Raw genomic sequence first — 17,224 nt, forward strand, 5'->3', positions numbered from 1 at the left:
ACCAGTGGCTTCTGTGCTTGCTTATGTTCTAGACCGTTTGAAAAAAAAAAATTGACTCATATCAACATCACACCAACATGTCTGATGACAGGAAGTGCCAGAGCCAGATGTAGTCAACAAGTGCTTTGGATGTCTGCTAACAATGGAGATGAACTGCTGGAGTAAAGCTGTGCTGTTCACACATGCTTATGTCAGTATTTTTAATGGAAAGATGGAATGTTGCAAAACAGGATGGATCCGGTCACAATATGTATTATTAGTTTTCCTGCAGCTCTTAAGCAAATAAAATGTAAAGTTGTAAAGTACGGGGTGGACTAAATAACAAACACATTAGTTACGCATCTACGGAGTATTTATATACTTCTTACTCTGGAGCTCTCAACCACACCACTCAGTCATCATCACAGGACCAGGCATGGAACTCAACTCTGGTTGGCAGTGAACAGCAAGAGGATGGTGAGCTGTGTGCAGGGGACAGCAGCATAAAGAGCACACTAACAAACCAACACCGCAATTTGAACTTTAAGCACCACTTACAACATAAAGATCCACAGTGAGGACCCTGTAGCCCCGATACTGTTATAACAAATGAATAACATTTGCATTCAACCTGATTGAAAATGTAATAAAACCCAATAATGTAAAAACTTGACCAATTATGTTATTGACTGATAACATTAACATAACATTTATATCGATAACATAATTACGTTTGCACCCAATAATGTAACGGAAGTTGGGATTTTATTATATTTTCAGGTTGATGGAGTTCTACATTTTGTGTTTTAAGAATTTAATAATGTTATATACATTGGATTTGAAATGAAATAATGACTGTTAGGTTAAAGTGCATACTTTGAACATCATACATATTATGCATTATGCTCATTTTGGCCACTAGATGGAGCTCTAATGGAGCTAAACTATCTATGGATCCTATTATACATCCAAGCTATTCTGAACATAACTCCAGCACCAGCTGTTCCTCCCTGTAGGACATGATCCCTTGCCAGGGTACAGTTTGAATATCACAGCATCCTGCTCACTTCTGGAGGATATCAGAGAGAGTTTGAGAGGAAGTGAGGCTGAGGGACGGTCAGCTTACATGCTAATGAGAAGTTAATTGAGCTAAGTATTAGGTTAAGTGTCGGCCTATACCGTTGGTGGTCAGAATGTATTCTACAGTGCACTAATAACAACATGTTTGTAACATACTTTGACTAACTCGTCATTTAATTGACTACACATTACTGAAAGGTGATTGCTACATTGTGTAGTCCCCCAAAGTCAGTGCACCACAGGATGGGGGGCTGCCCAATGTTCCCAAGATCAATTATTTCGAAACCCCAACAGTACGAGGTGCACATTTTATTATATTTTCACGCATTTTCAGGAAATTGTTATACTATAGGGTGCTAAAGGTGTTACATGTGAAGCAAAACATATCAGTCAAGACATTGCATTACATTATTGGTGAAGTTATTACGTTATTAGGTTTAATTACATTTTCCTTCACAGAGCACAACATCTAATCAATAGCAACTATTTTAGAATTTTTGCTCTCTACAATATCTCTGAGTTGCCAACAATGGTATGGTTAAAAATAAGATCGAGCAAATAACTGTGTTCAAGGTATGGTTAGCATTACACAACTAAAGTACTTATAATATAATTAAAGGATTGTGGTTAGGTTAATAAAAAGGCAGGTGTCCTGTATGAAAGTCAGACATGCAGCTCCACCACCCACACCTCCTCCTCTTCTCTCTGCTTTACTACAACTACTTTGTAAATGGACTAAATAGAAATGCCAAACTACTTCCTGTATTGGCACTAGGTATACATGGAATCGCAGTTTCGGGCTTCCGGTGGAATCGCAATGCATTCTGGGGTGGCAAGACTAGAAAAGTGAGCACCAACTCCACAAGGGCCGCCATATTGGATTTCTTCTCCGCGTGTTTACATTGTATTTGGCTAGTTTTTAGTGTGTAATCATCGCTCTTCTAGTTATGGGATTTGGACACTGACATTGTGTGGTGAAAGGATGTTCAAACAGTGGGAGAAAGATAAATAAATGGGCATAATCTCATTGTGAGCTTCACGATTGCAAAAATTGCGACTGCAAGCCCCCGTTCGAACTATTTCCATTTCCAACAGCACTAAAGAACAATGATAGAAGGCTAGCATGGACCAAAGCTGTAAAGAGACAGGATTACAATGGGAAGTCTTGGGAGCCCAAGAAATCTTCGCGGATTTGCAGTGAGCATTTCATGCAAGGAAAACCAGCAAATGAATTCCCTGATCCTGAACTCGACCTGGAGTATGTAGTCTATCTACTTGATTTATATATTGACAAATGTACTTTCTATATATTGAGTTTTATAATAATTAACAAACACAAGTTAGGTATATATTTATAATAGCTTACCCTGCAACACAACTGCAATAAGCACTTATGATATCGCCAGTTTTCTTGACTGTGCAGATCCATGCCGAACGTGGCGTATGGGAAACTTTCATTGAATGAGTACATTTTGCTTTCAAAAAGCAAAACTCAGAATCTGCGAGAGGATTGAAAGATATGTTTCAACCAGCCAGAGTCAAACAGTCTAAATGCTTTGCCTTCTTTGTATTCGTTCAAAGTTCGTTTATGAAACTCGACATCGTTCCCCGGGTGGTCAGACATTAAAAATAATGTTATATCGCTGAGGTATATCGGCTGCCAAGAAGTCATGCTGTTGTTTTCATTGACCCAGTCATCCTGCAATGTCAAGGGATCAGGCACTGAAACGCCACTCGGCATAACCAAAAGCTTAGTCTTTTCTTTTTCTGTGATTGAAAGTCTTTCGTTAGCTGTTGGTTGCTCCTCAGTGCCCATCTCTGATGCAGCAACCACCTTGGCAATAAGCTCCAGTTTTGTTCCTGAAACCTTTAAATTCCGCTTGCGGCAAAATACTTTCAAAGCTTCGACTTTCCACATCTGACCCTCATCATAAGAAAGGAGTTCAGAACTCATTGTAGAGTAGTAGGTTTGTTTATAACACGCTTGAAGAATAAGCTTGCAGTCGCAATCTTTGATGGTGAAGCTCACAATGAGATTCTGCCCATTTAGTTAGTTTAGTTTTTTCCCACTGTTTGAACATCCTTTCACCACACAATTCTGGTGTCCAAATCCCATAACTAGAAGAGCGATGCTTACACACTAAAAACTAGCCAAATACAAGCTTGTGGAGTTGGTGCTCACTTTTCTAGTCTTGCCACCCCAGAATGCATTGCGATTCCACCGGAAGCCCGAAACTGCGATTCCATGTATACATCAGAATTGTCCAATATGGATGTAATTCCCAAGTATACTGTGACATCACAAGTGCCAGCTGTGGGGAACACTACATCAGTGAAACAGGACCCTGGACAAGAGACTGAAAAGAAACAGACAATATCAGTCTGTGAACAACAGACCAAAACCTCTCCCAGCATTCACTGGGAAAAGGTCAAAGGTCATGGACCAGGAGTCAGTGGGAAGAAGTTCCTCACTTAGGTCCCATGATGACAACTGAGCCAGCACCATTTGATGATGAAAACTGAGATGTAATTGGAACCTAATAAGTGGACGTTGCATTAGGATTCTTTTCAAACTACTATTTCCAAGAAGTAAAGTTCATGCTCACATTGTGTCATATATAGAAGGCTCTCACAGGACACCAAAGATGTGAGACAAACCAAGATGTGAGACAGACATCAAACGAACAGTTGCTTAAATACACATTGAGTCAACACAGAGCAACGTTAGCGTTCATTTGGAGTCATGTTTGTTCCCTCCTGATGAATGTCAGTCCAATAATCGCTCTCCTTTTACTTCTGATTTGGACTGAAAAAATATCTGTCTTTTTAGCTTCTGGTCTGATTCAACAGTTCACTGTGTTTGTCTTCTTTCTGGAGCAGGGCAGGAGTTCAGTGGTTGTGTTGCTGGAATACATGGGAACAAAACTAAACAATGAAATAAAAGAGGTTGAAGAGCTCAGTTAAAATTAGTTGGAAGATCATTCTCTGCAATTTCACTGCTGAGCTATGAGCTTTTACTTTACTCATAGTGAAATCACACATTGAAAGTGTGACATCAGACACTGCATTATTGATGAAGTCGTAAAAGATTCATTAGCAGACAAGTTGTGTCTTTGTTTGGCAGTTGATTCATTGGACATTTAAGGTCAAGTTAGCATTTTTACTTTATCCTAAAGTCCTGTCCTGTAGACGTCCCTTTGTCCAAATCTGCTTTATAACTTTAATATTTGATATATACTGATATATGCCGAACCTATCGCAAGGTAGAATTCCAGTGTAGGGATACTCTTAAAGATGCAATGTGTAATACCTCCACCTGCTCTAAAGAAATGGGAGCAGCATCTCACCTCTACTACTGAGTCCATACAATCTAAATGTACAGTTTTTGTTAGGCTAGAAAAAAGGTGTGATGATGAAGATACTCAAGGCCTACGGTGTCCCTTCCAATTTACTCCGGGCCATATGGACCATGTACAAGGTACAAGAGGAAAGGTGGTAACCCCAGATGGCAACAGTGAAGAGTTTGACATCCTGGCTGGAGTGTTGCAAGGGGACACCCTTGCCCCCTTCCTCTTCATCATAGTCCTAGACTATGCTCTCAGGAAGGCCATCAGTGTACGGGAGCTAGAACTCGGCTTCACAATAACACCAAGGAGGTCAAGACGACACCCCGCTCTAGTCCTAACGGACCTGGGCTATGCGGATGACATCAGTCTGCTCTCTGACCGCGTAGAGCAAGCACAGGAACTCCTGGGCAGAGTGGAGACATAGTGCGCCAAGGTTGGCCTTCAGCTAAATGCCAAGAAAACTGAGTTCATAACATATAACATCCCCCCGGACCATCCACCTCTAAAAACAACAGGATGCACTGCTCTAAAGGAAGTCAATGGTTTCAAATAGCTGGGCTCGTGGGTCAACTCGTCCGAGCAAGACCTTAAAGTGAGGAAGGCGCTTGCATGGAGGGCCCTGAACGGCATGACCTCTGTGTGGAACTCCAACCTCCCCCGACAAATGAAACTCAGCTTCTTTCATGCAACAGTGGAGTCTGTTCTCCTGTATGGCAGTGAATGCTGGACCCTGAAGCCCACCCTGCAGAAATCCCTAGATAGGTGCTACACAAGAATGCTGCATGTGGTACTTGGCATCAACAAGGATGAGCATGTCACCAACACGCACTTGTATGGGGGGGCGCTAAGGGTGGATGAGAAAACAGCGGTCAGAAGAATGAGGCTGGCAGGTCACTGCCAGAGACACCAAGACCTGCCAGCCAGCAAACTTGTGCTGTGGCAGCCAACACACGGGCACCGATCACAAGGGCGTCCCGTGGATACGTGGATGTACTCAGGAAAGATGCGGGAGCAGAAAATACTGGCGAGCTAGCCAGATGCATGGAGGATCAGGATGACTGGAAGCACCGATGGAGGGCCCGTCTGAGGACGACCTAGTAGTAGTAGATAGTGGATAGAATATCCAAATTTAACCAAACTGCTAAAACTGCAGTTCACAATGCAAGAGCATCCTTAGTGATGTGGTTGAGTTTAAACATCTCACTAACAATAACACATTTGCAATTAATTAATTAATTAAATGGGAATTTTATTGTGAAAATCTAAATGACATTCTTTTGAGGCCCCTGGCGGTCTGGGCTGGGAATGGTTGCCTAATTAATTGGCCTACATCAGTTAAGCAGGTTTATTACAATGACTACACACTGGACTGAGAAGGTGACAAGTATTTAATTGCAAATCAACAGTGTTAACATGTGCATCATTAATACTATAAAAAAACAGAGACAATAATCATACAGGAACTGTTAGTACATGCTGAGTATAAAATACAAAGGTGGAGGGTTGACACAGAGGTGGAGGATACGGAGCAGAGCTGAGCGGTGAGAGGACAGTCTGACATGATGTGTGTGCACAATCATTGGATGGTAACTGACATTTTGGATAACAGTGTAACTGTGTATGCTAACATATTAGCATGGTGCCTACTCTCACTCCACATTATGTGAAGTTAAGTTACAGAAAGTAGTCCCTTCATCTTCATTCACCCATGGAAAGACAGCTGAGCATGCTTTGCCATTTTAACATTAACAATCATTTTAGCATTTCAAAAGCCATTGTGGAAAATTCAAATCTGACAGGAGTAATGTCGCTACACGAGTAGCTGATAGACCTTTTTCACAGAGGAGATTATGACGTCACAGTAGAAAAAGTACAGATGTAAATAATCAAATGAATAACAGCATTAAACATTCAGAACATTATAGAACACCTGCCTTTATTACAAACCTTTTTAGAAACTTTCAATGGTTTCATCTAAAGTCATGATAGCTAGCTTGCTGCACAAGCATAAAGCTAAGACCTGAAGCCAGTCCGTACTTTCATGTTCATAGACACAAAGCTATATTTGCTTTATTTCATCTATTGCTGACCATTAGAGGCTAAAGGCGAATTATGCCATGGGGTGTCTACACTCACAGTCTCGTTTGCTCCTCCCACTGGACAGGCACATCTACTTGCAACATATGAAATATGAAAATAAGAGCCAACACAATGACTGTGCCATGTTTAGAATCTAACAGACTATAAGGATATGTCATTTAGTCAAATCTGATATTGTTTTCTTAAGGCCGGAGCTGGTCTGCAGCCGCAAAGTTGGGTACTAAGCCAGCGAGGAAAATTATATTATTTTCATCACGCATGATGGCAAAAAGGCACAGATGGTCTGACTTGATACCTTGTACATACAATCCAGCTCCAGCTGCTCAGTGGCCCCCAGTAGAGCAGTGCAGCCATCATGAAGGTTCAATGTGAAACAGAGAAAGCACGCTTGAACAGCTTTCCTTGGATACAAATGATCTTTGGAGTATCTGAATAATAAATGCAGGAACTGAAGAAGGGAAATTACTAAATTAATATCATGCAAATTGTCACTCAATCACAATCAGTTAATACTTATCTCTCTGTGTTAATGTTGGCCGGCAGAAAACAAGAGGCCGTTACATACAGTACATCACAGTTCAATTATTACAGAGAATACTGCAGCCGACTGAACAATACGGAGGGACAGCAGCAGGACGATGAAGTGACTCACACTAATGTGGTCAGAGTGTGTGATCAGCTACACTCAAACACTGAATAAGTGACAGAAAGAAGCTTTACCCTGCTAACCCCAAGTGGAGTAATTGGTCAAACCATCCAACTACACACCTTGTGATGATGGCACGAAGGCACATTTTTCTCGTTTGTCAAAATGTGTTAACAACAGCTGACAATCTTTTTTCTGCTGTGGATTGACTCCTCACCATGCAGCAGTGATGTATAAGTGTACTCCAGGGTGGAACAGCACACAATGACATCGCTGTTAGGTGTGCTCACAGGTGCAACAGAGCACACCTGTGACCACACCCAGCAGAGAGGGCCGTCTTTAAAGGGTACTAGGAATCTCCTTTGCCAGCATATTTTAAAAAATGTAACAGAGGAGTGGGGTTTAGGCGGGAAGGCAAATACATCAACGACTTGTCATCTGAACACATCTAAAGGCAGAGCATGTGTGCCTGTTCTGGAGGGTGAAACGCCTGCCTTCACAGAGAGAGACGGGACGTGATGAACTGTACAAATGGTTAATGCCGCTGAAGACGTCCCTCTGTCTACATCTGCAAAGGCATTTTAACATTGCCTGCTGCGAGCCGGGCTAATCAAGCGCAGCCATAACGGAGAGGAGTAGAGTTGCTGAGGGTGCTGCAGCAACCCCAGCCCTAGGTCACTGAGGCTTATTGTTAATATTTTTATGTTTTCATATAGTGTCCTAAAGAAGGCCTCAGTGTAGTTATCTTGATTTCTTTCTAAACTATTCTGTGTTTTTTTTTTACTGTGGTACATTGGTGCTGTCAAGGTGTGATTTACTATGTTGGAAGTGCAATATGAACGCCTTTTGTACAAAAGCATATGGAATTTATAAATTGGTTTAGCAAGAAACTCACATGGAAACAATACTGTGAATCTTCAGAAGTGCAGCAGCCTCGCACACAATGTAAATGAAAAAGTGAATCAATCTATCCCTGAATTCCATTTGGCAATATTGGTGAAATGAAATGAAAATTCTGACAATTGTTTTCTATTAATGCCCGTTGTTGTTAATGAGTAATGAACGGAATAAAGTTTTCTCTGGCTTAGGACTGCAGAGCTGCAGAACTACAGAGCTGCAGAGCTAATTAATGAATCACTAATTATAGAAATGGTAGGTTATATTTCGCACATCAACTATCCTATCTTACACCTCATCTGGCTCAGTGACATGTGAAAAGGAGACTGGATCACGATCTTGCAAAGTCAGTGACCACACCTTCAACAATTTGATATCATACTGAACATAAAACTTGTTTAACTTAACGACTTATTAGTTTTTCCTTCCTTTTCCTCCACACACATCTCAAAAGAAGTCCTTGTGTCTGCTGTATCCACTGGGTGGAGTACTGAGCAAGACTGTGAAGTAAATACTTCCACTAGCATTAAGCATTATGTACTCAACCAATGACATAATGACTATGTGTATTCTATCTGTGTCAGGTAATAGATAGAAGTCCGTTACGAGAAGTTACTCTATGAAAGAGAAAGATGATGGACAAAGTAAGCACGTCTCTGTTGATTTGGCACTTGAATGTGGCCTTCAAGCTTTATAGAAAGTATCTTAAACAAGTTCAACATATAAACAGCATGTTCAACTTTCTCAGAGGACATTTGACCTAAGCAAGAATGACTGCATTGCCAAACATTTGCGGACACCTGTAGAAAGTATGCCATAGTTGTGATGCTGACACTATGTGCATTGATGTGCTGCTCTAACAGCATCCACTATTCTGTTTCAGGCTTTCCAACACCGAGGTTGGGTGATAAGGCCTAAGCTGTACACATACTTTTGGTGATATAGTGTACAAGTTATATAGCCGATAACCATGGGAGCTGTATGTTTAAGTTTCCTCTCCGCCCTGTATATGTCAACATCCTTCCAGAAAATATGAGCTCACATTTGTTTCACATGTATCCATATTTGATGCACGAGTAAAAACTCAAACATAATTTCTCATTTAAAAACAATCCACTAGTTTGTCCCATACTGAAAGAAAGAAAAAATTATTCTTCATCTCATTTTTTATGTGGGGAAAAAAAAGAAATATAGAAACATAGCTTTTTTTTCACATCTCTCATTCTGATTGGATGAGGAGCATCAGCATTCCTCTGGCAGGTGCAGGAAGAAGGAGGCTGATGGAGGGATCAGAGGTGACTCTCTGATTCGCATTTGTCAGCAGTCCCGTTCTCCAGCGGCCAGGTGGACAGTCCCAGCTCACTGAAGGTCATGTTGCTCTCGTTGAGCCGTCGCACCCGGTACGTCTCATAGTGGATGTTGTGTGTCACGTCTTTCAGGTCCTGCAGGTGAGACCTTTCGAAAGAACACAAACAGAACGATTGAAAGCGTGGTATTCATTTTGCTGCTTTCAATTTCATTCATTTGATTCAGACCCAAGTCCCTGTGGAGCAGGTGAGGAGGTCCTCCTTCAGGAAGTGATACATTTTACATTTCTGATATGTCATCCCTCAGGAAGTGCTTGATCAAGCAATGAAAAGAAAATGACCGAGCCCTACAGTTATATTCTTTAAAGAAAGTTGATTCATTACAAAGAAAGATTAACTCATTAATTGAAATTGAGGATTCATTGGAGAATTAAAAACAGTTTTTTTTAAGGTGATGACATCATAAAGTATGACGACAGACATTCAAAGCTGCATTCAAAAGCCTCAAGAGAAGCTGCTTTAAGTCTTTTTGGTTATATTTTAAGCACTACGGTGCTATCTGTCTGTCTGTCTGTCTATCTATCTTTGTTGTTTAGCACATGAGGCCAGCGGAACCACATTATCTGAAAAAAACGGACATGCAAGGTGATGCATGGTGTCCATACCGGACACTTTCCACACCCTGACTGTGCCTGGAGATTTTGTCGCAACACAGGAAGTGCTTCATGTTCTGTCAAGAATTCCGACACAGCTCTCACTCAGGTTTAACAAAGATTATACAAAAATAAGAAAACAGAGCTGTTAAAGTTACAGAAATGTTTGGACACAGTCCCTCCAATCCCACTTCTGAAAGGTGTGACGGGAAGAGGATTGACATCTACACAGTATACTGGTCCACTGTCTGACCACCAGGGTGGAATCTCACTTCGCTCATTCTCAATCTTGACAAAGGTCCCTCTAACATTTCCAATGACTCCGGAGGTCCTCACTAGGACTCATATCCTGTCTCTTTATGATGAACTGAGTGTAGCAACACAGTGACACTCACCTGATGAGTAGATCCCTCAGGTTGGCAAACTCACAGTGTGCCACATTTTCAACTGTGGAAAGAGAAAACATATTTCAGCTGACACAGTGGAGACGTATCTGTTCAAATAATTAAATATCACATTTGGTATTTTTTATAAAAATACTTTAGAATGTAGAGAAGAAAATGAGGAGCTTGAGTGTCTGCCTGTATGATATCACTTCCTTCACTGTCATCTAACCATTCTTATATAAATGATGATATCAAGTCTGTCAGGGTGACCCCTTTTACATCTGTTAATAAACTGGACATGTTCGGGGTAATAATACAGCACAGCTGTTGTCATCAATCGTCATTGCCAGATTTTAATGATCCTTGGTGGAAGGGCGTAGCATGGGCCGAGGAAGTACACCATTTATTTAGGAGAGGGATCTCAACCATGGGGTAGATACATGAACAAAGCTTCACTTAGGGCATTTGTGCTGCATTCATGTGATGTCGGAATCATTGAAAAAACAAGTTCCTGACTTGAGTTACCGCTTGAGTCGGAACAACAAGTTAGAAAGTCAGCTAAATCTTTGGTTCACATTTCATGGCTCACCTGATCAAATACTGCAAAATCAACACTAAGAAATAAAATACAACACATCTTCTTTGTAGTGTCCATGTTGTTTCCACATTACGACGTAAAGCTCATGAACACACCGGAAGTCGGAAGAAGGACTTCCCAACTCAGGAGATGTGAACATCTGAGGAGCATGTGAACGCACCACTGGCCATTCTAGTTAATGTTGTATTTCTACGCTGCGACCATGAAATATGGATTTATTCAGCCGGCTGCCTCTCACTCCTTACCAGCCAAAGAAAAAGAAGTAGAGATTTAGTCATTTTTATTTTGTTCAGGTGTTTTTTGCTGGTCTCTACTAAAACAACTTGGAAACACTTTGTAGACGCAAGTCGCTTTCACACAAAAACAGCATTTTAAAATGTAGATAACTTAATGTATTCGTAATAATAGCATGCACACATTGGAAGGAATATCCTCATCACATATTGTTAATGATGTTAGAGGCAGCTGCACATCGTTTACTTCGTACAGTGGCCACTGTACGAAGTAAACGTTAACAGCAGGTGATGTTAAATTGATTTACCTTCAATGATTCCCCACTTTGTTTTACGTCCCAGGACCTTGTTTCCATTCACCTGGTGCTCCTTGTCCGTTCCCACCACAGCAAAGGGAATGCTTTCCTGGACACACAATATGATGATATGACATTATTCAAATGTGCGTGTCTCAGTCAGACTGATTCATCACACTGTGAGGGCTGCAGCACCAGCACACTATTAACTGATTGCTAATCCCTGCACAGTAAACACGACAACCTTATATAATAGTTGCATAATATAATGCTATTATAATAAGTGTCAAATAATATGAGATTATAACAGTTTTTTGACTATGACAGTGATGTTCATTTGAAGACATATTTACTTTATTTCAGTTTGTCATTTGATTTTTTCTGACTTTTTGATCACTTGACTTTATAAATATCCATAAAATAAATTGTGTGCATAACTGTTGTTTCCAAGTTCCCTTCAAGCACAGAGCACCCCCACACTCAGCAGGCTGGGGTTGGGGTTACAATGTGACCACAATATAAGCTACAATAATTAAGCTTTCAAAACTAGATTTTAAGACAGGGCAACAAGATGAGCTGGTGAATTGTAATGAGCAAGCCAAATAGAATACCATGTTATAAAATGCTTCCATTGAACAGCTGTAACTTAAGATGTTCACACAATCTATATGTAGTAGAATGAAGAGTAATGGAAGACAAAGTCAATGTGACTAAATGACGGGAGTGGAGACGTTACCCTGATCCGGTCGTTAAGGAAGCGTTCCTCTGGATCCTCATCGAACTCTTTCTGAGGGTAAACACGAATCCCATTGGCTGCTAAGTCTTGCCTTATCTGTCAAAGGGTCAAAGGTTAAACACGGGTGAGGTTGATTACATTACACTGAAGGTTATACGTTACGGCAGGAGATATGAGGGCCGAGCACATGCATGATGCCAGGCGATGTGGTGGAGATTTCCTCAAGCAAGAAACCAGATTTTGTTCATGTTGCACAATCAAAACATCATCTGGAGGACACTGAGTGATCTAAGCTTTAGTTGTGTGTTTGTGTGCGTGTGTGTGTGTGCATGTGTGTGTGTGTGTGTGTGTGTGTGTGTGTGTTCCCTTACCCTCTCTTTGAACTCCTGTCTTTCCTCAATGGTGAGTGTGTCGGCTTTGGCAATGACAGGTACGATGCTCACTATCTTTCCCAACCTCTTCATGAACTCAACATCGATGGGGCGTAACCTGCAAACACACACAGATCTCTGGTCAGTTGTGACAATAGAGGTCTAAGGGACAAAATGTAACACTGCAAAAGTGTAAAAATGCTTTAACTGGACAAAAGCTGAAACCCAAGAAAAATAAATAGCATATTTTAAGTCATATTTTTTGTCCCTTCAGACAAATTCTAATGACTTTGGTTATCCCTTTTTATCTAGAGCCATTACAACATTTGTGCAATACTTTGGTTTACATAAACCGATGACACTCCCATCAGCCATGGGTGTACTTTGTGTTTAATGCTCATGCTAATATGGTGAACATGAGAAGGGGGTGCAAATCTTTACGGCATGGCAGCGTTTCCAGTTGCCCGTAAGATCTTCTTAACGCTTGTGGTGCCAAGATGGTGAACATAGGATAAGATACTCAGTAGCACTTTTTTCCTTTTCAGTGACACACATTTAGCAAGGTCATAAAAGTAAGCTAAAAACATATATTTTTACTTTAGCCTTTTAATAGTGATATTTTATATCTCTTTACTTTAGCCTTTTAATGGTGATATTTGACATCTTTTTATCTTAGCCTTTTAATGGTGAATTATAACTGGTTTAACATTGAATGTGTAAAGGTAACTAGGATACATTTCCAGAGTGTGTATTTTTGAAAAACCTGAGATCAAATAGACTGTTTTACCACGGGAAAAAGAGGGAGTTTCTCTGATAAATGTGTTTACATGTTCTTTACACAATTAGTGTAAATACAAATAAAGCTTATTATTATTATTATTATTATTATTATTATTATTATTATTATTATTACACTGTAGGCCTTCTGTTCCAAGCTAGTGCCGCGGTGTAGGAATGAAGGAACATAAACCGATGACACTCCCATCAGCCATGGGTGTACTTTGTGTTTAATGCTCATGCTCATGCTCGTGTGTAAACACAGAGTTTGCACACGGTAGTGTCCTATGCAGTAATGACACACGGCAAGAAACATATCGGGAGACTTCACAACACACAGATTTGAGGCAACAAACTGAATTGAAAGAAGGACTCTGATGAGCACGCACCAGGCGTCAAAACGTTAGTCTGTCAGTAAAGTGTGTCACCTTAAAAGTGTGTGCTCAAGTATATAAGTCTCTCCTGATACATGATGTCCTACACTGACAGACCAGGCAGGCGTGCAATCCCTTGTGAGGCGGTTGAAGCTTGTTTAACCTCTTCCTTTAGTACAACATTTTTTACTTGGATGTAACTCCAGTTGTGTAAGTATGTGTTGCTGTTGCTCTGTGTCAGAAAGTAAATGAACGTGAACACAGTTACTGAGGGGATGTAATTAAAGCATGAAACGATCATGTGCATTACTGCTGTTATTAACAGGGGAATCCAAGAGTTACATCATAGATCCAGTGAAATGTGAAACTGTTAGTGCTGTGATCTATTTATAATTCAACATGGTTTGTGAATGAAATATGTTACTGAGACTATAAAGTGCGACATGCCCAGCTGGATATAAACCCAAACAAATCCGATAGCCTTGTGTGATTGAGGGCTGACCTGTGTCCGGTGGCAGGGAGGAAGTAGATGCAGCAGTGGACTCTGCTGTCTGGGATTCTCCTCTTGCGGTTGATATGCAGCTCTTCTCTCAGGTATTTCTCATACTGCTCGTTGACGTGCTTCACTATGGGCTCCCAGCTGGAAAGAGAAGAGAAGAGTCGATGAGTGAATGTTCTGGTCATTTCTTTTAAGGAGAAGGTATGCTTGGCTCTTGGCACAAAGGCAACATTTATACTTGTCACATGGATAATTGCAATCAGATGCAAAATCAGCTGTCGAACTTCACTCTAATATCATTGTTATCATGTTATGGGTATCTACAATTGCAATTGAAGCATCTCTTGTTGGTGGCAGGTGTGGGTCAAGGTCATGTGCAAACATACTCACACACCATCATGTCATTACTGTGGTTACTTGGGGCAGTATTACTATAAAAGTCATTCATGTTTGGGTTTCTTTTAATGAAGACTACATTTCCCTTTAACTTGGTTGCTTTCTGGTTTGGATTAAAGCAACTGAATTCAATTATTCACAAACACTATAGTAGCCAGATCTGGAAAGCACCCTTTTCTTCTCTGCCTGCCTGCATCCATCGTTCCTTTCTTATCCTTCCTTCCACTCACCAGTTCTCGTTGTTGATCTGGTCTCCAAATCCTGGAGTGTCAATCACTGTGAGCTTCATCCTCACCCCCTTCTCCTCAATCACTGGACAGAGTAGGACGGGGGGATTAAAGGGGAATAAAAAAAAGAGGAAAGTCAGACAGGTTTCCAATAAAGTGTTGGCTTCAGGGTTGGGGCTGGTTAAAGTTAGTTCATGGCTATAGGGATGACATGAGAGCAGCTTTAGGCATAACAAATAAACGACACGCAAAGTGAAATATTCCAATGTCGTCCCAATGTCAGGCGGCCTGAGCAGTAGCAGGTTCGCTACTTTGCTCAAGGATACCGCCAGGTCCCCACACATTGAGCTACTGTTGCTACATCCTTTCATTAATTCATGATGTTTGCACTACATTACGGAGCCTCCGTGTTGTTGTTTTGATGATCCTCATACATATAGGTGCAACTCTTTTTGCAGCCAAATATTGGAGTTCTGTATGAAAGTATTAATGACAAAAACAACAATTTGAAAATATATATTGACATAGGAATTAATGAGATGGAAGAAAACGGCCCCGGTGTGTAAAGGTCTTTGGTTTAGAGTGAGAATGGGGGTTAGGATTGGCCATGGGAATGGTAAATCCTCATAAGCATAGGAAGACATACGTGTGATGATGAGACCAAAGTGATACCTTCGCTGTGTGGCTGTAATGTCTGTGTGTGTGGCGACCTGTGAATGTTTGAGGAAAGCCGAGCAGAGGAGTAAAGACTATAATTTGGGTCCATTGCCATTGTTGAGTAAGCACACAGGAATCTCCTCTGAGTGGAAACATGAGAGCAACCATCTGGAACCTGATCATTAACATTTTCACTAACCTGCAATAAAGTAACACTTTGGGGCTGCCAGTCAGCCAACAGACCTGTACAGCAACTGGTTTCACTGGTTCACACAACTTCAACCAGTGAGGAAGAACTACTTACAAAAACATGTCATTAAGGAAATACACACGAGGACTGAAATACTGCTTATCTTGATTTGAACGCAGCTTTCGCTGAATATAAAAGTTGAGTTATGCATACAGAGGAAGTACATTGGGCTTTAGTACATGCCATCACTCAAACTAACTCATGGACTGTACATGTCATTATACTCAACGTGTGTACAGTGTACAATAGGGACCATTTTAACAAATGGATTTTGTTTACTTTAATCCACTATACAACTCATAAATGTTGTGTCTTTAAAATGAGATCATTGTGCACTTCTGAGCAAGTTCACTTTTTCACATTTTGCTTTGTTGCAGCCTTATGCCAAAATTGTTTGAATTAATTTAAGTAAATTATTTAAGTTACCTAAACAAGATTGTTTTTTGTTATGAATAACAATAAAATATTTGATTATTGATTGTTATCCATCCATCTGTTGTGTTGGTTCAATTAATCGTGTGCATGTGACGTCACGCTTATTTCCCAACACGGAATTCAGCCATGTTGGATTGAAATACAACCAAGACTGCGGCGTTCACGTGTGAGTTGCTGCAATGCTTCGTAATTTTCTTTGTATTTAAACGTCTAAGATTGAAAGAAAATGCCAATCTTATGTGCAGAGTATAATTGTGGTAATAACGCTACTCGTGACCCAGAGAAACGGTTCTTTAGATTTCCTACAATCATCAAAAACAACGATCCACAAAAGAGGGATGAATTGCTGTCTACTGAACGCCGTAAACTGTGGTTTAGCAACATAACTCGTAAGGATTTAACAGAAGAAAAAGAAGAAGAAGTGTGTGGCGTCCACTTTATATCTGGTAAGAGCTCATGCTAAAGCTATGTTTACGTTAGCGAGGATAACATCGCCGCTCTTCTCACTCACAAACCACGGCTTGAGCGGTGTATCTCGAGCTCTTCGAGAGTGATTTACACGGGCATGGACGAGCACCCTGTCATCTTTCAGTGGTGTAGTAAGAAGACTACCAACCCAGCCAGAAACAAAGAAATTATAAGCATCTAAGCTCTTGTATGCCTTCATTTGTGCGTTGGTTGCCCACAACGTTTGTAGCACAAGGTAGTTTACAATATCCGGATATTCAATCGGCGGTAATGAATCTAAATCCTTAATATGATCCGACGGCTTTAGCGTGTACGGATCACGGCCGCAAATTTGGACTTTTTCTCTGAATCTTGCCTTTGTAGAGGACTCCAGAGAGTCAGAATACTTTGAAGAAGTCGGAGTTGTATTGTTGTTGTTGTTCGCTTTAGATGCCATTTTTTATTTGTATATCATCCAACATGGCGTTGCACGCATACGTTACACAGTTTTGTCACGTGATTGCCCACGAAGA

The 17,224-nt window shown here is 40.7% G+C and overlaps 1 protein-coding gene across 3 annotated transcripts in view; it reads right to left on the bottom strand.

Annotated features, from left to right (window-relative positions):
• Positions 1-5,776: 5,776 nt before the first annotated feature.
• Positions 5,777-17,224, bottom strand: part of septin12 (septin 12) — a 52,007-nt gene continuing 40,559 nt past the window's right edge. For all 3 annotated transcript variants that reach the window (XM_029437425.1, XM_029437426.1, XM_029437427.1), the window contains exons 4-10: positions 14,906-14,987; positions 14,283-14,420; positions 12,630-12,747; positions 12,259-12,354; positions 11,535-11,631; positions 10,405-10,456; positions 5,777-9,504 (exon numbers count right to left, since the gene is read on the bottom strand). In XM_029437425.1, coding sequence (XP_029293285.1) covers positions 9,339-9,504; positions 10,405-10,456; positions 11,535-11,631; positions 12,259-12,354; positions 12,630-12,747; positions 14,283-14,420; positions 14,906-14,987 — 749 coding nt within the window. In that variant the 3' untranslated portion in view covers positions 5,777-9,338. The remainder of the gene's footprint in view (positions 9,505-10,404; positions 10,457-11,534; positions 11,632-12,258; positions 12,355-12,629; positions 12,748-14,282; positions 14,421-14,905; positions 14,988-17,224) is intronic.

This window comes from Cottoperca gobio, chromosome 8, assembly GCF_900634415.1.
Source record: "Cottoperca gobio chromosome 8, fCotGob3.1, whole genome shotgun sequence".
In the NCBI taxonomy this organism is placed as follows: Eukaryota; Metazoa; Chordata; class Actinopteri; order Perciformes; family Bovichtidae; genus Cottoperca; species Cottoperca gobio.